Below are 21,445 nucleotides of genomic sequence, written 5' to 3'. Positions count from 1 at the left end.
CCGGAGAACGACTTCCGAAGACAGGCGGTGATTTTCATTTTCCATCGCATCATGCATATTGGTCTATTTCGGGACGATAAGGAAAAACCAAGGGCGGTGATATCCTGTGGACTCTTGCTGCATTTGCTGAACGTCAAGCGTCCGACCCTCGAGACAAGATCTTCGGACTGCTCGGGATGTTTCCAGAGATTGCAGCGCACATAAACATTGACTACACCATCCACCGTCGGCAGCTCTGCGCCGACTTCTTCATACACATGGCCACTTCTACACGTGATCTTGAGGGGTGGGTAGGCTTGGTAGAGTCTTCAGCAGATGACCGTCCGCCTCTGCCAACCTGGGTTCCTGACTGGTGCAACTCCAACTGGACGCTCCTGACCCCATCCTTCGATATAATGTCCGACTATAGACAATATCGCACCGCTGGGAGCACAGAACTGGAAATGAGAAGGCTCTGTGCGGAGGTTTTGTCCGTAGTCGGAATCCGGGTCGGCCAAATTGCCCAGGTTCGAGATTACCGGTCGGACTATCGGTCGCTGGGACCCGGGGCTGAAGAAATGGTTCTCCACGACGTCCTCCAGAGTACATCGATAAGCCACACACATACCTATCCGGGTGGCCGCACATACGGAGACGTCGTAGCAGAGCTCCAGAAGAAGATCAAGGACAACAGTGTCAGACGGGTCTTCCTGACTGACAAGGGCCACCTCGGATATGACTTCAACAAAGTCGTCGTCGGGGATACCGTCCACGTCAAGTTTGGGGGCAACCTCCCTTTCATCCTCCGGGAATCCCAGCGCAAGAATGCGGATGGGGTTCCCTATCACGAGATCGACGGGGCAGCACACGTTCCCGGAATCATGAACGGCGAAGCTCTGGACTGGGGAGTGGAACCAGAGACCTATTTCCTAGTGTAGCTCCCATCATCAACGGAAACGAGCTTCTTCTCACCCCTGATCAGTCCATGCTCGCGCTCCCGCTATAGCATCTTATATGTACATCCTGGACTTGAATCTTGGAGAATAACTTTTCTATGAGCTGATTTGAGTCGCAGGCCACGATGGGGATTACGGGCTTGAGCACAAACCCGGCAGCGGCGTCGTACTAGTGTAAGCAAAGAGCACTGGCTAACCGAGTTGTCGAGTTTGATCTTTCGACGTTGACTAAAGGAGACCGTATGATCAGAAATGAGTTTATTTTCGGGTGCTCTGACGCGGTAGATCAAGAGCAAATCACCTCAACATCCCTCCCATAGCATGCCGGCCAACTATCGAGACCCATGTAGCCCAAACGTCAATAAAAAGGCACTGGAGAGAGAGAGAGCCATACCAGAACTGTACTGTTTTTCTTTTTTTCAAGAATATTTGAAAGTGACCCCCCCCAGCGGCCTTCCAAGAGGACCCGGAGATAGGTCGCGGCTGGACGGTTGCTGCCGCGGCCGCTGTGGAGGGGCCGGGCTTGGTTGACGATGGGGAAGAGAGATATTTGCTCCCGCAGTGCCGCCTTTAGCGACCTTTGCCCAAGCGAGACGTGTCACAAATACACTTCTATTCCTAGGCAATGAGAGGCGGAAAGAGAAAGGAAGGCATGGCCAAGAAAAAGAGAATTTCTGTGGCAGCATCACTCAATAGGTGCTCAAATGGAAACGTCAACTCGTATTCATAAAGCCGTAGAACCAACCACCAGGTGCCTACTTCAATGCTAAGAACCAAATACGCCATTGTAAACGCAAAACCCACCTTCGCCATGCCCCTGAAAGTGTATTATTGTTGATCCCGTCGGGAACGGGACTATGTCATCCTGAGGATGTGTACACGGCCCATTGAAAAGGGCCCAATTCGCAATTGCCGGGGTATTTTCAAACTTCTCTATTTCTGTGTTTCTTCCGCATCATTGGATCTTTGTTGTTGTGTCATAATCGGGGAGGATGTTCCCGCATGGTGTCGCTCAGCCGACGAGGCAAGTTCGAATCGCTGCTGCTCTCCTGACTCGTGCCCGGTAGCGAAGGCGAGTTTGTCCCTCCGCCGCCGCCACCCAGGACCCGCCCGCGCTCCTGCAGGCGGAAGTTCATGAGCCAGCGGACGTGCATGCCCAAGACGCCCAGGGTGCTTCTTATCTCGGTGAGCTGGTCTTTGATCGGCATCGTCTCGTTGAAGAGCATCATCGAGTGCCGGCCCTCTACTTCGGTGAGCGCCGAGGATAGTCTCTCCACCTTGGACTCCATGGTCTCGAACAGCGACAAGAAATACTGGTCGCGGGACTCGTACGGCGCCGTCTCCTGGGCGGGCAGGTTCATGTTGGAGATGTTCTCTGTGGCCGCCGGGGCAGAATAGCCCCTATTCTCGAGGAACTTGATGCGCCGGTCCTTCAACCGGTCCTTCTCTTTGAGTGCCGTCATCTCGGCACGTAGCTCCGCCAATTGCTCGCCTACCGGGCCGACAACCCTGTACTCGCATCCTGCGCAGTGTTGTTCCAGGCGCCTCCGGCTCATTTTGTGATTGCAGCCGAACGGGGCAAACCTGCATGTGACCTCGACCTCGGGACACTCCTTTGTGTGCTCCTCTTGTTTGCTGCGCACAAACTCCCAGTCGCAGAGCTCGCAATTCGTCTTGCGGTTCAGGCACTCCATGTCCTGATGCGTCTCGAGGCCGGCCTTTTGCACAGGCTGCCCGCAGAATTCGCAGTCGACTTCGTAGTGCAGGCAGCCCTTGGCCACATCTTTCCGGGCGATTGTCTTGTCGCAGGAGGGGTGCGGGCACGGAACCAGGGTCTTGTCGCAGTAGCGCGAGACATGATTCTCGACGAGGGAGCGGGCGACCACGAGATCACAACCCCGCGGGCGATTGGGACAGCGCACCGTCAGGTTGTCAAGCTGATTCGCGACTACTTTGGGCGCGGGCCGAGTCTCGGACGATAGCTTCAGTAGCGGCTGTCGGTCGACCGGACAAACGGGGTTGAGCGCGTGGGCTTGGACCAGACATTTCTGGCAGAAGACGTGGTCGCAGTTCGTGATGACGGGTGCGACCAGGGCGACGCGGCAGATGGGGCAGATAAGGTTCTCGTCGACATTGCCTTCGTACTCGAGCGCCCGCAAATCGACGGCGGGAATAATGGCAGCGATGGTTGGGGGGCGAGGCGGCCGTCATCTCGAGGTCCCGGGTAATGGGTCGGAGGGCAAGGGTGGCGGTCGTCGGGGCGGACACCAGGCCCTCTTCGGGGGTGTTGGGGGTGGCATGCTTGGTGATGCTGCTGCTGCTGCTGCTAGGAGATGGTTAGAGCGGCGTGGTGGATAGTGAGCCGGATCGTCATCTTGGTTCATTCAGGCTCGCCCATCAAATCTAACTTTGGTTTTATTAGCTTGCAAACGAGCGCAGTGTCGCAAGATGCCAATCAATCAAACAATCAACCGATCACGCGAGCTGGGCTGATTGACCGCCACTATTTGGGCCAACCAATTGATCTCTCGGGCGTACGGGCATGGCATCAAACCAATTGCGTGGGATAATAATACTTAATTAATATGCGCAGCTGAATACCGGAGTCTGGAGGCGTCGTGCGGGATGAGCCGGGTACCCCACGTCATGCAACTAACCGCCATCGCCATATGCATATGCTGTGTATATACTTGTATCCACTACTTCACCTCTAACCTCACAAACCTTGGTCCTTGCCTCTTTCCCTACCTGTCGGTAGCAAGGCATTTCGACATCTTGAGCTCTGGTAAACATCTTAAGATCATATATGAGGGTAGTTGTATGAGCCTTCTTGTGTATTTGCTACTGTAGCTCACCTAGATACCCAGGCCGTAATCCAGCTGGTCGAGTTCTTTCGACTGTTCTGTTCAAGTAATTTTCACTGAAGTAACGCCTTCTCGCCTAGGGGCTGAAGAATATTTCCATCAATAGGTGGGCATATTCGAGTTGTGCTCTTTGCCCCAGATTATTGATATCAACCAAATGAATTTGGGAAATGTGTGCGCTGCTAGGACAGACAGTCGAGACTGTCTGTCGCAGTTTCCTAATGCAGGGAATTTCCCCAACAGACACCTGTGCTTGATCTGAGAATGACGGTGGCTCTTTCCAAAGCTCGGCAGAGCCTTGCTTTCCGAGCAACCCATTTCTATGAGTAATCCTGTTCCAGGCCGAGGAAGGAGCCATCAGCATGAGGAGGGCCTGTCAAAACCTGGGTTACTTGCCCGATCTAAAGTCAGGTCGCCAGCTTCCAGAGAAATCGAATAACTTTTCCTCTTCACCTATTCTGTTACCCATACGTTGACAACCACCCTTTCTTTGAAACTATCAAGAATACTTGGAACCTCCCCCTGCCAGACTCATGCCAGCCAACATGTCCAAGACAGACGACCGACAAGCCGAGCCTGCCCCCGCAGCCCAATCTCTACAACGCATGGTGTTCGAGCACTGGGGCAATGGCTGGTATACTCCGAGCATTCCTCAAAGCCAGTCCTGCATTGTCCTGTCCGCGGTTGTGGCAGCTTTACTGGCTCTGGTCAATCATTACACAACGACCGGTGACATGTCTTTGATGGATGTGGTCATCTATCACCTAACATGTGGCTACCAATCCGTACACTTCGTGGCAGGCGTATTGCTGAAACTGCTCTGCGTTGGCGTCGAGAGTGCACTACTTGCGACCCGTCAGGAACTTCGCAGGCGATACCCTCCCTATTTCTACACGAATCATACGCCCGTCGACTCCGGCGTGGTGTTTGTCTGCACGATGTTGACTATTCGCACGCTGGTCTTCCAGTGCGAGCCCGATTTCTCACTGCTCGTATAAAAACTCGAGATGTGGTTCTGGATTGCGTACTGGGTCGAGTGGTGGACCGGGATCTCAATCTGCTTGCTTCGCGGGTTTGGCGCCTGTAACGCGTACGATGCCGCACCGAAGCCTTGAGGAAGTGACCGCAATCTTCGAGACAAAACACTCACAGGGAGGAATGGCAATAGAGGACTCAATTGGGTGATGGATATCGGGTTGAAATGGGTTCAACGGCAGAACGGGCTCGAGAGCAGCAACTGGACGGGTTACCATTGTTGGCATTGCTACCGGCCGTACCTATTATCTTGGGAGTTGGCGAGCTACTCATGAGGGCAGTCATGTCAATACATACTTACTGATGAAGACACAAGCTGGTGGAATAATACGCGATGATATCATATTATCAACAAATGAAGAAGAAAGTACTCATCATATATGCATCATCTGAGTGTATACGAGTTTTCCGAAGCCAGAGGATGTCTGGAAATGATTGTGGTATCTCTGGCAACCACACAGAACTTTCCTCCTTTCCCATGAACCTTCTTAATTGCTAATTTAGTCATGGGGCCGAGCAAGTTGATATTCCCGCAAGTAGATATTCACGCAAGTACCTAGATATTCACGCAAGTTGATACCGATAAAGGCTGGGAGACAACCGAGATGGGCTAACAAATATCCTTATAAATAGGGATGGGTTTCCTTTTCACTTATTGAACTATTTATCCCACAAACCTATCAGATATCCTTCAATATCCAGTCACATTCATCCACGCCTGACAATCTCAAGATGGCCCTTTCCTACATGTCCGACAAGAGCAAAAAGCCCGACCAACAGGCTCAATCTGCTCCCACCCCTACCCCGGCTCCGAATGGGCAACGAAGCATGCTTGCTGGGTACTGGGGCGACCAGTGGCGGACTCCACAGCCTGAAGTGAGCCAGATGATCCTGGTTTGCTCTGTAGCCCTGGCCGCTCTTCTGGTAGCGATTCGCAACCTCGCAGCCGCCGCAAGTTGGAAAGCCACGATAGCCCTGTTTGTGGCGGAGGTGACCTGCTTCCTTGTCGAGATCGGGCTGATGGCTGGCCACGATATCCTGATCGAACAATACCACGCGCGATTCCAGCGACACAAGCCTGCCCGCGTCGGCAGTCTAGTCGCGGCGACCATGTTCATCTTCCGCACGCTGGTTCTTCAGTACGATATCGACATGACGGTGTTGATGTGCGATCTCCATGTGTGGTTCTGGGGCGGATATTGGGTGGAGTGGTGGACCGGGGTGTCGATGAGTGTAGGTGGTGACCTGGGCGTCTTTTAAGGGAGGCCAGCGACCGAGGCGTCCTCTTCAACGGTCGGCGCCATCCCCCGTACGGATCGAGAGCTTTGAGGCGCAAACTCCCTCAGGGGCGGATGGAGACTGAGGAGGAACCGACGGCGTGGTGAATTTGGGGTTGTTTGCCAGGGATTACACACTTCATCGGGGTTTGGGGAGTTGCTTGTACACTTTAGCATAAGTACCAATGAAGACTATGTTCTCAGACAGAACGAGATGATTCCATGTTCTGATGCCGAGTCTCTGCTCATGTCCAAGTTGTCTGATATCTCGTTTGTGTCCGTTCCATGGCGGAAAGGGGCAGTGCTTTGTAAGCACTTTCGATATTTCCAAGTATGCTGGAACAAACTCCAAATGCCATATGCATCACTAATCGCAATTAACACCCCGACGCACGTCATGACTGCTTTGTAAGAACTCTCTCCCTCTGCCCCTCCATTCCAAATCCCGATCGATATAAAGAGACAAAGACTCCGTTTGGGAAACAGATATTGGTAGATACACCATCGAAATTTCAAATAACCCCCCAATTCGACAAGACCTACTTCATACATTGAGCTGAAGTCAACTTGACACGGAAATCAAAATGGCTTCCAAATTCTACGCCCTCGTCATCGGTGCCGGCACTGGCACAGGTAAGCATCCCCCTCTCCCCCCACACTCTCCCTTCCCCCGCAACCCCGCCGTAACCCCCATACGTAGCACAGACGAACCCCCATAACCCGGAGCTAACACACCCGGGAACCGCAACAGGCAGCGCCGCGGCCCGCCGCTTCGCCAAGTCCTACCCGGTCGTCCTCATGGCCCGGTCCCCGGCCTCGTACCAGGACGCCGTGGACGCCATCAACGCCGCGGGCGGCCAGGCCGTGGGCGTCAGCGCCGACGCCGCGGACGAGGGCTCGCTCAAGGCCGCTTTCGCCCGCATCCGCGACGAGCTGCTCCCCGGCCACCAGCTCGCCGCCGCCGTCTACAACGTCGGCGCCAACTTCAAGCGGGCGCCCTTCCTCGAGGCCACGGTGGAGGATCTCGATGGGAGTCTTGGAGGAAACGTGTGAGTTTCCCTCTTTCAGAGGGAAGAGAGAGAGTCAACCAATGAACCAATCAATTGACTCATCACGCATGACAAACAAACAGTCGAGGCACCTTCCTCTTCGCCCAACAAACCATCCCGCTCCTGCTCGAGACCGCCGCCGCCCGCCCGCCGCACCCGCCCACGCTCATCCTCACGGGCGCCACGGCCTCGCTGCGCGGCGCCGCCCACTGCGCCGGCTTCGCGGCCGGCATGGCGGCGCGGCGGGCCCTCGGGCAGTCGCTGGCGCGCGAGTTCGGGCCCCGCGGCGTCCACGTCGCGCACGCCGTCGTCGACGGCGTCATCGACATCCCCCGGACCAAGGGTACAATGTCAACGGCGGCGCGGAGGACGGGAAGCTGGATCCGGATGCGGTGAGTTCTCTCTGGTGATTAGTCCGCTGATAAAATGGCATTCCACGGTGCTGACTTGAATCAACTATAGATCGCCGAGAGCTACTGGCACCTTCATACCCAGCCTCGCTCAGCGTTCACCCAGGAGTTGGACTTGAGACCCTACGTGGAGAAGTTCTAAGGAATAGGTCTCCAGACGGGACTCGATAGCCACGTAAGATATGGTTACTAGTTGAACCATCTTACGGAATACGCATAATTGGTCACTTTACGGCAATGCAAATTCGAATGAAAACGAGGTGCAGTATGACACGTGATATGAATGGTAAAAAGGGGGGAAGGCACCTAGTCTACATAAACTCTGACGACGCTAACAAGGTAATCCAAAGATTACGAACATAATAAAATTTTCACTGCTCATCTATCTATGCATATATATATGTATATTTATATATATATATTTCCACCGACCACCAAGATCCTGCCACTCAAGAGAACTACTCATCGTATAGCACCTTCATCGTCGTCGGGTACGGCGAATACATACTCTGCAACTCATCCATATAAACCTTCCCCAACCCACTCTCCCCTGGGAGCACCACCGCCTTCAGCGTCCCCTGCGGCCCCGGCGCGCGCCGCAGATTCTTCAACCTGCCCGCGGCCCGCAGCATGACGCCCTGCGAGACGCGCGGCTCATGGAGCTCGCCCAGACAGGAATGGGCGCCGTGCCCGTAGAACCGGTACCCGTTCTCGACGTCGCGGTCGAGGCGCACCCGGTGCGGGTCCGGGTACCGTGACGGGTCCAGGGCCAGCTCGTTGAAGCTGACCACGACCGTCGACCCGGCTTGGAGGCGCGTCGGCGGCGGCTGGCGCACGCCGACGCCGCTGAGGCCCTCTTGGATCGTCGTGTCCGAGTGCACGTGGCGCAGGACCGCGTTCGAGCCGTTCAGGCGCACGCCTTCGAGGGCGTAGCGGATTAGGAGGTCGTCGGATTCGGGGGTGTCTTGTCGGGCGAGCTAGAAATGGAAGGAAGTTGTACGTTAGCCCTCATCGTTCACGATGCTCAGGGTCTGTTACGGAAATGGGGGTGAAGAAAAGTAATGTTTTGCTGGGTGCTTACCTCCTGAATCTTCGGCAGATGTTCAATGCCCTCGCCAAGGTAATAATCCAGCGCTTGCGCAAAAATGGTACTATTAAGTGTAACCATAGGCGCCGCCGCCGTCAAAACGTGCGCGTAAACAGCCTCGCGCGCATTACCGCCGCTCTTCTCGAGCAGCTTCCGTAGGATGTGGACGCCATAATCCTTCATCTCGCTCTCCTGGCCCGTGACCTTGGTAATCAGGTCACCAAGCAACTTACTCTTGCCGGCGGCCGCGACCTCAGCCTCCATGATCTGGCCCATCGCCTCGCTGATGGGCTTCGCGGCCGCGTAGAGCGCCATCTGCTTCGCCGGGTCCGCGGCCGCGAAGAAGACGACCGTGAACATGAGCGTCAGGATGTCGCGCAGCTCGTGCTCGCTGAAGATGCCGTGCGGCCGCTCCTCGGTCTTGAGCGGCAGCGACCAGAACTGCGCCGCGAAGTGCACGTTGGCCAACGTGCCGACGTCGCGCACGATGTCGACCTGCCGGGTCGCACTTTGCCCTTTGGATCCGCCGCCGACGGGCGAGGACCAGCGTGCGAGCAGTTCCTTGACGGTCTTTTGGTAGAACCGCTTGACGTCGGCTTCCCAGTTCTTGGGGTACATGCAGTGGCCCAGGTTATTCCGCTGGTTCGCGAAGAAGTCCCCGTCGCCTGCGAGGCAGGCCTTGACGCCGTCCTGACCGCCTAGGACGGCGAAGCCGGGCTTCCACGGCTCGACGCGCAGCGCGTGGTTGTCGAGCGCGTGGTCGACGCCCTGGAACGACTTGACGACGACGATGGGGGGCTGCCGTTGCGGACGGACGAATGAGTAGTTATCCAGACGGCCGAGCGACTTGAGGATCTTGGCGTTCTCCGACGGGATCGTCATGGGGTAGTGGGCGTAGACACTGTTGTAGGCAAAGTGCCGCGGGAAGGCGCGGAGGAAGAGCTTGTAGAAGACGATGCCCTCCTCGAAGGACGGGTCGGCCTCGACCTCCTTGATGCCCCAGTTGGTGAGGTTGCCCGCGTGGTAGTTGAGCGTGTAGTGGCGGTCGCCCCGGACCAGCGAGATGGCGTCGGAGAGGATAGTGCGGCTGATGGTGTAGCCCGGCGCCAGCCCGGAGCCCGGGAGCATCGTGGGCTTGCTTTCCTCGATGATGACGCCCGGGTACAGCTCGACATAGTCCGGGTGTTCGTAGAACGTCTTCAGATGGTTGGCCACTACGGGGTCCGAGTTCACCTCTTCGAACGTCTCGTGCGGCTTGAGGCCGAAGAAGGCTCGGAACTCGTTGAGAGACGCGGCTTGCCATTTCCGGGATCGGTTTATGATGAGGGTCTCGACCGCTCGCAAGACGGGCGGGATGTTGTTGGCGCCAAACGCACCAGCCAGGTCCTCGACGCTGTCCGTGAGGATCTTGACGAGGTCATCATCGTTGAACGTGCCGTTTGACCCCCTCTGCAGGTTCTCGAACGTTCGTAGCTGGGGGTCGTCGGGTATAGCCGTTTCCCACTGTGCGAGCGCGGCTAGTATCTCCATTTCTGTGGCCTTGTCGTAGTCTTTACCCAGAAGCTTTTCATACAGATCCTGGGTCCACTTCTCATCTCGTTGGGAGATGGCCGAATGCCAGACGTAGATGAGATTGAACTCGAAGCTACATTGGTTGCCCGTGGCCATCGACTTGCCCCTGTCGCCAACATCCGCACGTGGGTCAATCCACCAGTTGGAGTCGGTCCTGTTCAGGTTCAAGATGGTGCGCACATAGTCCCTCAGGACAATGTTGAAGTAGAGACCACATGTAACGAGACGAGCGGTCTGGAACAGGTCGTTATCGCGCTTCAAGCACGCCGCCTTCTTCTTGTCATCTTGAAGCGAATCGGCCGGGACATTGAAGCGACCGTTCTCGTTGATCATAGCCAAGTTCGTGGCCACGTAGTTGTGGAATCTGTTGAACATAATGACAAGGCAGCTGACACCTGGAGGGAAACCCAGGATCCGCTTCTCCGCAAAGGAGTCGGGCTTGATGAGGCCATTCTTGAAGGTCCGCATTTCATTCTGTTCCTCCTGGTTGCGGCCGTACAGCGGTGACAAGTCCAAGTAAGAGGATGTCGTCGAGATGGTGGGATCTTCCCTACTAGTGCTGAAGCAGTCATGGATAATCAAGGTCGCAAGGTAGAACAGCATGCTGGATATATTGCTCGGGTGGGACTTGAAGCCGCCATTCTCGCGGCTCATGATGGTGTCAAACAGCAAGCCAGGATCTGGCCGAGAGGCCGGACGAATGAGTTTAGGCTGGACAGACCTGGCGTATGGCATCCCTGCCTTCCCCAGGTCCGGGATATGGATATTGTTATACCTAGGTCGAGGGGTCAGCTTTGGAACTGCGACCAAGACAGGTTCGGCTCTCCCCACTTACGAGCCGTCCGCCTGGCGGTAATTGTAACGATCGCCCAGCACGCACGCGGGCGGGGTGGTCGAGGCTGTTCCATATCTCCAGGGTGAAAGCATTGGAGAGCTTCGCTCTGTTGGCGGAGTCAGGTGGGAGTTTCGAGGCCAGGGTGATGAGGTGCTCTGTGAACATGGTGCGGTCATCGATCAACTTGTTGCCAGAGAAGCCCTGCTCCAGGAGCTCGAGTAGCGTCTTGACGTCAGTTATCCCAAGTGATGCCAGGTCTTCGAAAATGCTACTCTGGTGCTCCTCCTCGATATACGTGCCATCGCCTGTCTGGGTCGGCAGAGGACGAGCCGCCGATTGCACGAGATGCCCGAATTTCCGAAGGGAATCGAGAACGCCATGATCGTGACTGGCCATTGTAATGGCGACCAGGAGATAGTGACACCCGCGAAGGAAGGGAAAGCAAGAAGTTTCACCAGATAACACAACAGTTGGCTTCGCAGGATGACAGAGAAAGGGTGTGAATGGTGCTACTGTGTTCTAGATAGTGAAAGTTGCTACAATGTTTGCCTGGAAACTTGGCATGGGGGTGCAATATATTCCAGGTATGGAGTGAGTGATCGACCCGATCGGTTTCGTTTGCGATCAAGACAGACTCTTGTTGGCCGGGCGGCGTCACACACGGCGAAGGGTCTGGCCTCCATACGAGTCACACCTTGATGGCGGGCCCAGCTGATCCTTACTCAGCCCCAAAGGTGCAGCATTCCCCTCGAGAGTGATCACTGCGGTGTGTTCCTCAGTCAACCCTACGATACAGATCATGCTGGTGGCGTGGCCTGTCTTTCGGTGTACTTCCTTTGGCTCTAGCAGCGAAGCCCTAGGCCTACGAGAGGACGATCCCGCTACGAGACATGGCAAAAGGGCTTATCACAGCCTGGTGGACTAATTGCGGGAGGTAGGTGAGATAGCTATGGCCCGCCCCATGTCCTAAAAGCAAGTCGGCTCGCATCCCCACCCGCCCATTGGCGCTGTAGACCCAATCACATATGCGAAGTAGTCATCCAGGAGAGGGGTCTGGAGGCCTGGGCTGAGACACACACCTGAAAAAGGATCCTTATGATGGGCATGATCTGGGTTTGGTGTACAGGTTTCGATGATATTCTGGTCAGCTGAGTCAGCTGACAGCTGGGGAAGGGGGAGGGGGCGAAAGAGGAAATAGGGAAATAGAACACGAAGTAAGGGCATGTATTGAGTATCATCACGATGGGGATATACCTAGACGGTGTCCCAAGTCTAAATCCAGACAAGTGTGCCAATCTTGAACCTACCTAATGTTGGAAGGTGACGACGTGACTTTGGTCAGTACCGGCGCTAGACTAGCAACATCAGTCGTGCTTGCCGTAGTGAGATCACTGGGTGGGGAGCAAAAGAAAGCAAGAAGGGACGTGTCAGGTTTTACACATTCTATATATCATTTCTCTCTGGAATGTCGGTAAGGCGAATACAAACAGAGATAATACTGGTGGTATACGGGAGGCTGTACAAGACGGCCAGTCTGCATTAGGTATATATTTCATTTAGTTGAATGGATATTGACGTACGAGATGGCTTAGTTGAATACATGGTCACGATGCAACGGCCGGGGTCTAGTCACTTACAAGATCCCTGCAAAGGATGCGGGAAGGCGCGTCCAAGCTTAAGCCCAAGCTGTATTTTGGTATTTCTCCTTCTGTAGCGGGCCCTGGGTTCCTCAAGCATGTACGATCACTCTACAAGAGCCTGATGTAGTTTGGAAAAGATTTTTGGTGTTGTGCTGTAATACCCCAGAAATCGGACATTTTTTAGCACCTCTTTTACAAGCTTGAAACTGATTTCATCATTTTCACCCGTCAACTGAGATACGGAGAAGAATCTGGGGTGTAGCTGCGGAACATTGAAGCCAGATTGATTGGATTGATTACATAACGCCATTTTCCCACTCCACTTCTTGACTTTCTCAATTGTTGGCGGATCTCCCCCTCGGCTTGTGCAATCAGAGCAGGGGACTAATAGCTAAGGCCAGACTGGCTGCGGGTTCAGAGCTTTACACTTTCAATCCTTGTCCTGTCTTTTTGATCCTCTCCCATCCTTCCCTCATCTCAAGAAGACGATAAGGTTCCCATCCAGGACCCCGAAAGCTTCAACATGGCAGCCGACCTCACTGTCAAGCTGACTAACAGGTGTAAGCTCCCAGCCCTGTGGTCGACGTGACATGCATGCATGACATGACATTGCGCATAGGCGAATTGGTACTGACATGCCCTCGACACTACAGCACGCAAACAGGCCATCAAGAGACTCCCCGCCTCTCTCGACCTGCCCAGCACCGCCAATGTCGAGGACGCCAAAATCGCCATTGCCAGCAAGGCCGGCGTCAGCGACCACAACCGCATTGGCCTCTTCGACCCGACCACCAACAAGACCCTCAAGGACCGTAAGGCCCTGCTGAGCGACCTCAAGCTCGACGAGCTCCTGGTCAAGGATCTCGGCCCTCAGCTGGCATGGCGCACCGTCTTCCTGATTGAATACTTCGGTCCGCTGCTGTTCCACCCCATCTTCTTCGGCCTGCGCAACTACATCTACCCCGCCCTGTACCCGTACGTCAAGGACTTTGTCCCGGTGCCCAGCTACAATGACGGCACCCTGTCGGTCTCGCAGCGGATCACCTTCGCCTGCGTCATGCTGCACTTCCTGAAGCGCGAGTTCGAGACGGCCTTCATCCACAAATTCTCGGCCAGCACCATGCCCGCCTTCAACGTCTTCCGCAACTCCTTCTTCTACTGGGCCGTGGCCGGTCTGCTGGCCGCCGTCGAGGTCTACGCCCCCTTCTCGCCCGCCGCCAAGGCCGAGAACCTGTCCATTGACGCCCTCGGCCTGGCTCTCTACTGCTTTGGCGAGTTCATGAACTTCCGCGTCCACTACTACCTGTCCAGCCTGCGCAGCCCCGGTGGAACCGAGAGACAGATCCCCCGCGGTCTGGGCTTCGAGCTCGTGACCAGCCCCCAACTACATGTATGAGATTCTCTCCTGGATCGGAGTCATCCTCATCAGCCGCTCGCCCTCCGTCGCGCTCTTCATTTCTCTCGGCTCCATGTACATGTACACCTGGGGCAAGGGAAAGGAGCGGGCCTATCGCAAGGAGTTTGGCGACAAGTACAAGAAGAAGCGATTTGTCATGCTTCCCGGCCTTCTGTAAAATGCATGTTTCATGGAACAGAATGATGGCTGCCGCTTACTGCCAATACTTACAATTAACGATGTACACATCAACATGATCGGGTAGTTTATATGGGGATCGATGCTCAAAAGGGGTGTTAGGAATGCTAGATAAAACTATCCCGGTGTTCTATAGATGAATACAAATAAACTCACAAATCATCACATGTACTCCATGATTCTGTAACGCTCTGTCCTTCTAGAATACGCTCCTCGCCTATGCGGCTGCTGGTGGAGGGGGCGGCCCTGCACCACTGGCCACGTCACTGACACTGACGCTCTCCCGAGACAACGTCCGGCCCGTCGATGGAAAACTCCTCTCGGACGCGTCCAGGTCCATCTTGTCATAATCGGCTATCTCCTTGGCCTTCCTGTGCACGCTCGACGTCGAGCCGCCCTCGAGCGTCGTCTCGGAGCGCGCCACCGCTGCCCTCGGGTCGTCGTGCATGCTGGTCGCCATGGCCTCCCCGGATACTGGCCTCGATGGCATTGTCAACGTGGGAAAAGGGGCCGTCGTTTCCCTCCATTTCATGATCCTCGCCCGCATATTTCCCACTAGGGCCAGGGACAGTAGCGGGAGGAGTACCCGAAGTGTCGTTGACATCCACGTCCATAGTTGCCAACGGTTTGTTGTTATCCTCTCCTGCTCTGTCGCCAGCATCTTGGACCACGACTTCCTCGACTGTCTTCCCAGTTGCTGATGGCCCAACGCCAGCGTCAGCGCCAACAGCATCATCGATATCCATGTCATTTACCGCCCCAACCAACCCGCCCTCGTCAAGCGACTTGGTGGTACTCGCTTTCTTCCCCGCCACTTTCGCCGCCACCGCAGCCCCTCTTCCCGTCCCCCTATCCATACTCGCCCTCCTGCTTCCCCTTTCCCCGTGTTCACTCCCACTCCCGCTCCCACTCCAATAACTCCCACTCCCACTACTTGAATACCCCCCTCGCTCTCCCCGTCCGACCCCTCCCGCGCCAACCTTAACGTCTCCTCCAGCACCAAGAAGTCCCGCTCCAGCACCTCGGCCCAGTTCTGCACATTCCCCGTCTCCTTGATGCGCCTTCCCGCGTCGCGCGCCACCTTGGCGAGCTTGTCGTTCTCCTTGCGCAGCGCCTCGGTCGCCTTGGCGACGTCGGACTCTTGGCGCGAGAGCTGCGTGGCGTTGGAATGTAACAAAGAGGCACGCGATTGCAGCTCCGCGTCGAAGAGGTTCGACATGGTCGCCACGAGGGCGTCGCGGGCTTCGGTCATGTGGAGGGTGGTGGTGGTGGAGGGAGGTGGGCGTGTAAGGGGGCATGTTGGAACTGGTGTTGGTGGTGGTCGTGCTGGGAGGTGCTCCAGCTCCAGATACTCCAGGGCGGGTGGCTTGGCCGGTGCTGTTGCTGGGGGTGGACCAGTGTGCGACCTCGGCGTCTGCTGCTGTTGCTGCGACATTCCAGCGGCGGTGCCGGAGGGCCCCGCCGCCCGCGACGAGGAAGAAGTGGCATAAGACGGGAACGAAGGCGAGGACAGCGCCGGGCTGGGCAGGATGCCGGCCGTAGTAGAGGACGGGGACGGGATGCTCGTCGTGCCGGAGGCGGTCACCGTCGTCGCCTTGGCCTGGGCCACGGACGTGCGAGGCGAGAGGGGCGAGAGCGGTGAAGAAGCGGCCGCATGCGTATACGAGGAAGAAGCCGCAGGAGCAGAAGCGGCGTTATTCTCGGGCCCGGCCGCCGCGCCACTGGGAGTAGACGACGACGGCGGCATGGTGATGGGTTTGGACCCGAACGCCGTCGCGGCCGAGACCGACGTGGTTACGCCCGCCGCAGATTTCGGGCCCGGCGGTGCGGGGGTGGATGACGGGCCTGCAGCAGCAGCTGCTGCTGCGGAGGTCGACATGGCGGTCGCGGGGGTTGACTCCTCCAGCCCAGTTGAGTCTAAAGAAGTGGCTCTTGATGATGAAGCAAAATCCACTCTGGTCGGGCGGGTTTGTCGTGTAGATTCAACTTGTTTTACAGAGATGAGATTGTGACGTGCTGATCGCCTGAAATGCTGGCGGTTGGTCTGCTTCCCAGTTTTGAGGAGGGGTCAACATCAAATTTGACAGCCTGTGTGAGCTGTTTTCAGGACAACCTATGAGAATCAACGTATAGCTGTGCGTGCAGTTCTGTGGCATGCATGGACTCTCAGATACGAAGTATTCAAGATCTATTCTTTCGCTTATTATCCACGTATATCCAAAATTCGGCGACTCTTGTCATAGTAAGGCAGTCGATGCATCTCTCTGTATTGTTTTTGTCTGTCGTTCATTCACTCACTCCTCTCGCTAAGGTCATCTATTGAAACATTACAATACCCGCTTTACATAGTCCAAGTCAAAGGTCCAAAACAGTGAACCCCCCAAAAGATTTCGACGCCAGCCCAAATGCCACACCACGCCGCGCCATGCCATGCCATGCGGAGAGACAACTTTCAGCAGCAAGAAACATAAATATAGAAACGCCAAAACGTGGGGGACCCCTGGGGTTCCCAAAAACCAAGACTCCAGGCATCATCTCAATGCCACATGTGTGTGTGCAGAAGCAAAGCAACAAAAATCAAAATCGTGTTTTCCCGCGTGTACCGCTTTTACCGTCCTCGTTCTTGTAGACGGAACTATACAAACTCTATCTAGGATATCATACGCCAAAAGGCTCCTTTCCCCATTGGTGGTACATTTTAAGTAAGCCATAGGCGCCTGTGACTGCTTAGTCCTGCGCAAAAAGATGCCTGAGCCCGCAACTTGCGGGCATATGCATCGGATCAGATAAGTAGAAGCAGCGGTACCAGACCCGATATCGTGAGCAATAGCCTATCATTTTGGGTATCCGTAGCTAGCCCAGTCTAGAATGCGGGCCTGCTTCCGCTGCCATTCCTTCTGAACGGTCTGGGGTCGCTGTCGCCATTAGGTGACAGCATCGCGTTAGCGGCCGCGTAAGGGCCGCCATCCATCGAAGATATCGAGTTCAGCGACGTGGTGGAGCTATTCATCGTCCCCGTACGGGACAGGTGCAGGCCGCCCATGGAGATCAGCGCGTCAGCTCGCTCGAAAACATTGCCGTTGAAAGCCCTGTCGAACGACGCGCTCTGGGGTGTCGATGGCACCGTGGCCTGGACGGCCGGGCCCAGTGCAGCGCTCTGGGGCGTGACGGGCAGCTGCATCTGAGAAACAGACGAGCTGCTGGACGAGTGATTGGGCGAATAGTAATTGTGCCCATCATGCAGATAACCAGCCTGGCGGAAAAGATACGCCCATGGCGAAGATACGATGAGCTGTGTCGACTCCTTAATGCTCAGCTGCACCGGCCTCAGCCGGGTTCGGACATCCATGGACAGGGACACTTGGTCGATCGACATGCGCAACGTCTGTCCGTATTCCGCCCATGCATCGATGAAGCTCTTGCAATAGCTCCAGAATGTTGGATCTGTTCGAACTCCGGGCTCCTTCAGTTTGATGGAAGAAAGGCGGTTCTTGAGCAGATCTGTTTGCTGTATGCTATGACTGCACCGCGAAATCAAGATCTTCCAGTAGTTCTGAACATGTTCCGGAGCCCGTTGCGCCCTGGCGTTGCGGAGGCCGAGGTTGAACTGCGTGTTGAAGTTGGGCAGCGTCCGCATAATCAATTCCGTGGATTTCGAGAGTGACAAGAATATCTTCTCAAAATGGCGTTCCTCCATCGTGACATCGCCAGTAAAACGGCCATCCGTGCTCGTGGACACAAAGGACTCGCCCGAACGAGGCGTCGCCGAAGTAATCGTAGCAGTCCGTCCGCTTCCGTTGATATAAGGCCCTCCTACGTCCGTCGACACGCGAAGATTGCTTGGGTTGTGGGCATAGTTGTTGGGCCGCGAACGGGGAATCGAGGCGGGGCCAGGGCGGTTCGCAGTCGGTGTCATCGAAGGCTCCCGAGAGTGCGGCTTGAGGGTATTGTTAGGCCCTAGTCCGCGCGGTTCAAAGCTCTTGGGGTGGCCCGAGAAGCCAACCAGCGCCTCATTAGCAGTAACACGAAGCTCCATGATGCTGTTGAAGAGGCACATCATCATAGTGCGGATATACCTGGGATCCGCATTATCGACGATCATGTCCATGTTATTAATCAAGAGCGAGCATACGTGGCTGTAGGCATTGATGAGCGTGAGGACCGCCCTCTGGACGTTCTCGTTTTCTCGGCGGGCATAGCCATCCTGGTTCATGGCATTCTCGTGCTTCGAAATCTCGTGCTCAAGTTCCAAGACGTGGGATTCCGTGTTAAAGAACACAATCTCGAGACTTGAGCGTTTCGGGGTACCGTCGTTGGTAAGCCGGGTGAATAGCTGTATCATCGGGTGAATCTGGAATATGGAGTAAAGTATACCCTTGGCGGACTCGAGGATCGGGTCAAGCACCTTGGATTCTCGTCGCTGCTCCGGTAATACTGACAAGCGACGAACATAGTTGGGTCGCTGCAGCAGAGGTTCGGCGGGGCTGTTGGGGCTGATCACCGACCCCATGTTTGTGTTGAGGTTTCCCTGCATAGAGGAGCCGTGACTCAATCCTCGATAATGACTGAAGCGGTTATTTGCCTGCGTTTCGTCCAGAGTGCCCAGCTCGTTGGCCCTTTTAGAGACGAGGGCCATCCGCTTATGCCGATCCGCAGGGCGCTCCGCCCTTGAGGCTTGCATCAATGTCTCACTGTTTGATCGAAGGCGCTCGTTGGGGTTCCCTATGGTCAATGGCATGATGCCAGGGCGGCGCATGGCTGTGTTCTGCTGAGACAGCCCTCGAGCGTGTGACCGCGAGGGTATCGGTGGCGGCCGGGGCATGTTGGGGGACCGCATCTCGAGAGCGTCGATGCCATTCACTTTTATAGGGAAGCGTCCACTGACGACACGCTTCAAAGGACCCCGTGGAGTCTCAACGTTGTCGCTGGCCTCGTCGCCGCCATTTTCCAACTCGGCATTCCTTTCCGCATTCTCGTAGATTTTCTGTCTCAAGTACCGCTTGATGTGTGCAGTCACTGTGACTTCGGTGACTTCGCTCTCCTTCAGAAAGCCCTCGTTTGGCGGACTGCTCGCTTGAACCTGCAGGACCTCCCGCGGTGGGAATGAAATATTGTTGCCATCTAGTTTGAGGACTTGCAGCGACACCATATCAGCCAAGCAGAGTGGTAGTTCCTCTATGCGATTCTTCTGCACTGCCAGCACCTTCAAAGATGTCAACTTTGCGATATCCGGTGGTAGGACTCGGATCTTGTTTCTACCAAGATCCAGAATCTCCAGCGACTTGAGGTCGCACAGCTGCATGTGGTATTAGCTACCCTTTGTCGCTAAAATGTGTAGTATGGGCAGCTGCTTACTGGCAATGGGAACTCCTTGATATGGTTGTTCCTAACATTGAGATATCGAAGAGATGTGCACTCAGAGAATCTCTGCGGAAAAGAGAACAGTTTGTTGTGGGAAAGTGCAAGTCTGTTTATGTGGTTGAATGACTCTTCTGTCAGCAGATGCTCTCGACAATTGGGTAGCAATTAGTCAGAGGGCACGCGCTCGCTCACCTTTCTAATTCATTCTTGATGATATCAACAACCTCTTCGGGCAACTCTTGGATGTTCTTCCGACTCAAATCAATCGTGACACCGGGCTTCAGTTCGTTGCTGACACCGCTGGCCTCGGCCGCTTGGGATTCGTTGTGTTGCAAAGCATCTTTCATCGCCTCGCGGGCGAGTGATATGACCTGGCCAGCAGACAAAGGCGCCGAGGCGGTCAGGCCTCCCGAGCCGTACGAAGTCGAACCATTCGGCGTGTGGTATTGTGGAGGTATGGGCGGAGGAGGTGGCATGTTGGACAAAGAATTCTGTAGTCGTCGGACGCCCTGGGCGGGATTCGCAGGCAAGCCTCGAGAAGACGAAGAGGAAGGTTGCTGTGGAAGGACGGCAGTTCCCATTCCTCCCATGCCCATCATCGAAGACATCTAGCAAAGGGAGTCGGCGTCGTTCGCCAGCCCGCGCTGAATTATTTGTCCTCTCCCTTTATCGCTATCGCAGATCAGACGACTGATCCGAGGCTTGGAAAGGTTCGAATGCAAGGAGATTGCCCTTTCTTCAAGCCGACTGGGTGTCTGACACGACAATCGGAAGATCAATTCTCAGTTTCAGGCTTGGGGCCCTGATGGGTGCTGGGCAAGGCTCAAGCTGCGTCTCGGGGGATTATGCCGAAGAAGTTCGGGCCAATTGAGTTTGAGAATCGAGTGGGTTCAGCAAGATGTCGAGATCGTCATGGCAGGAATATGCCGTGGGGATGGCTCCTGGGGGCAATGCGACCGACCGAAGTGGCAGCAGGAACAAAGAAGCTGCTGCAGCGGCGAGAAAGAGGGTGGATAGCTGACAGCCGTATTCAGAAAACGAGTCGTAGGTCGGTCAGAAAGCCACGAGCCGTCACGGTGTTTCGAGGTGCAAGGTTTAGCAGCCGGAGAGAAACAGGAACGAGAAAAAGAATGTCGAAGTTTCGCTTTCAAGGGACAAATGTTTCTTGGCGACGAGGGCGCCAGAGGGCAGACAGTTGAAACACGGTCGGTCGAGGGTTCTGATAAAGGTTACAACGGGCGGCGACAATGGCGGATCCAGTGCGACACCCTGGGCCGGTTGGATTGGGTTGGGTTGATGGTGGTGCAAGGTTGGGTGGAGAGGGATGACACCCCAGCCGGCTCTCTGTCTGCGCTGCTGTTGTTAGGCTGTCTGTCTAGGCTGTGTGTACCTGTCCGCTTGTATACAATAATGTGGTCGGGTTGGACCGTTGGAGAGACGGGATTTCGAGGTTTGGGGCCTGGGCCGCAGAAGAGCAGTGACAATCGCCAGGGGCAGAGAGCAGGACAGGACAAAAAAAAAAGTTGATAATCGCCGAGGTGAATAGGTGGACAGGGGGGTTGCGACCCTCTCGTGTTCTGGCAAAGGGGGCGCTTTCTCTTTGTAGTGTTTGTCGCGTAAGACTGACCAAAGAGAGGTTCGATCACACTTGTCTGTTGGGTTGATAGGAAGCGAAATGCTCAATGTTCACTGCTCCCTCTCCTCCGTCCGGCTCTCTCTAAACTTCACCCCCACCAAAGAAAGACAACAGGCGTCCGGGACTTTTCAGACACTTCCTCTCCAGTCT

The 21,445-nt window shown here is 55.5% G+C and overlaps 9 protein-coding genes across 9 annotated transcripts; 5 read left to right on the top strand and 4 right to left on the bottom strand.

Moving 5' to 3' along the window:
* Positions 1-176: 176 nt before the first annotated feature.
* On the top strand, positions 177-917 carry PG997_000429 (uncharacterized protein; the record flags this gene model as incomplete). Its single annotated transcript, XM_066804744.1, has 1 exon — positions 177-917. One exon carries the CDS (start codon positions 177-179, stop codon positions 915-917), a length of 741 nt encoding a protein of 246 aa, XP_066674517.1.
* A 995-nt stretch (positions 918-1,912) lies between these two features.
* Positions 1,913-3,598, bottom strand: PG997_000428 (TRAF-type zinc finger; the record flags this gene model as incomplete). Its single annotated transcript, XM_066804743.1, has 2 exons — positions 1,913-3,079; positions 3,593-3,598. The coding sequence occupies 2 exons, from the start codon at positions 3,596-3,598 to the stop codon at positions 1,913-1,915; spliced, it is 1,173 nt and encodes a 390-aa protein (XP_066674516.1).
* Positions 3,599-4,344: 746 nt separating this feature from the next.
* On the top strand, positions 4,345-4,797 carry PG997_000427 (uncharacterized protein; the record flags this gene model as incomplete). The annotated part of the gene is made up of 1 exon (XM_066804742.1): positions 4,345-4,797. The coding sequence occupies one exon, from the start codon at positions 4,345-4,347 to the stop codon at positions 4,795-4,797; it is 453 nt and encodes a 150-aa protein (XP_066674515.1).
* Positions 4,798-5,566: 769 nt separating this feature from the next.
* On the top strand, positions 5,567-6,094 carry PG997_000426 (uncharacterized protein; the record flags this gene model as incomplete). The annotated part of the gene is made up of 1 exon (XM_066804741.1): positions 5,567-6,094. One exon carries the CDS (start codon positions 5,567-5,569, stop codon positions 6,092-6,094), a length of 528 nt encoding a protein of 175 aa, XP_066674514.1.
* A 601-nt stretch (positions 6,095-6,695) lies between these two features.
* Positions 6,696-7,712, top strand: PG997_000425 (uncharacterized protein; the record flags this gene model as incomplete). Its single annotated transcript, XM_066804740.1, has 4 exons — positions 6,696-6,744; positions 6,863-7,160; positions 7,244-7,552; positions 7,634-7,712. The coding sequence occupies 4 exons, from the start codon at positions 6,696-6,698 to the stop codon at positions 7,710-7,712; spliced, it is 735 nt and encodes a 244-aa protein (XP_066674513.1).
* A 316-nt stretch (positions 7,713-8,028) lies between these two features.
* On the bottom strand, positions 8,029-11,460 carry PG997_000424 (uncharacterized protein; the record flags this gene model as incomplete). Its single annotated transcript, XM_066804739.1, has 3 exons — positions 8,029-8,547; positions 8,652-11,021; positions 11,065-11,460. 3 exons carry the CDS (start codon positions 11,458-11,460, stop codon positions 8,029-8,031), a joined length of 3,285 nt encoding a protein of 1,094 aa, XP_066674512.1.
* Positions 11,461-13,227: 1,767 nt separating this feature from the next.
* Positions 13,228-14,100, top strand: PG997_000423 (steroid alpha reductase family protein; the record flags this gene model as incomplete). Its single annotated transcript, XM_066804738.1, has 2 exons — positions 13,228-13,264; positions 13,358-14,100. 2 exons carry the CDS (start codon positions 13,228-13,230, stop codon positions 14,098-14,100), a joined length of 780 nt encoding a protein of 259 aa, XP_066674511.1.
* Positions 14,101-14,642: 542 nt separating this feature from the next.
* On the bottom strand, positions 14,643-16,177 carry PG997_000422 (uncharacterized protein; the record flags this gene model as incomplete). Its single annotated transcript, XM_066804737.1, has 2 exons — positions 14,643-15,147; positions 15,279-16,177. The coding sequence occupies 2 exons, from the start codon at positions 16,175-16,177 to the stop codon at positions 14,643-14,645; spliced, it is 1,404 nt and encodes a 467-aa protein (XP_066674510.1).
* Positions 16,178-17,161: 984 nt separating this feature from the next.
* Positions 17,162-20,255, bottom strand: PG997_000421 (uncharacterized protein; the record flags this gene model as incomplete). Its single annotated transcript, XM_066804736.1, has 3 exons — positions 17,162-19,594; positions 19,654-19,765; positions 19,852-20,255. 3 exons carry the CDS (start codon positions 20,253-20,255, stop codon positions 17,162-17,164), a joined length of 2,949 nt encoding a protein of 982 aa, XP_066674509.1.
* Positions 20,256-21,445: the final 1,190 nt, after the last annotated feature.

Source organism: Apiospora hydei, assembly GCF_038363865.1.
Source record: "Apiospora hydei strain CBS 114990 chromosome Unknown utg000002l_segment0_segment0, whole genome shotgun sequence".
In the NCBI taxonomy this organism is placed as follows: Eukaryota; Fungi; Ascomycota; class Sordariomycetes; order Amphisphaeriales; family Apiosporaceae; genus Apiospora; species Apiospora hydei.
The sequence above is the reverse complement of the archived record's forward strand: the minus strand, read 5'-3'. Positions and strand labels throughout refer to the sequence as shown.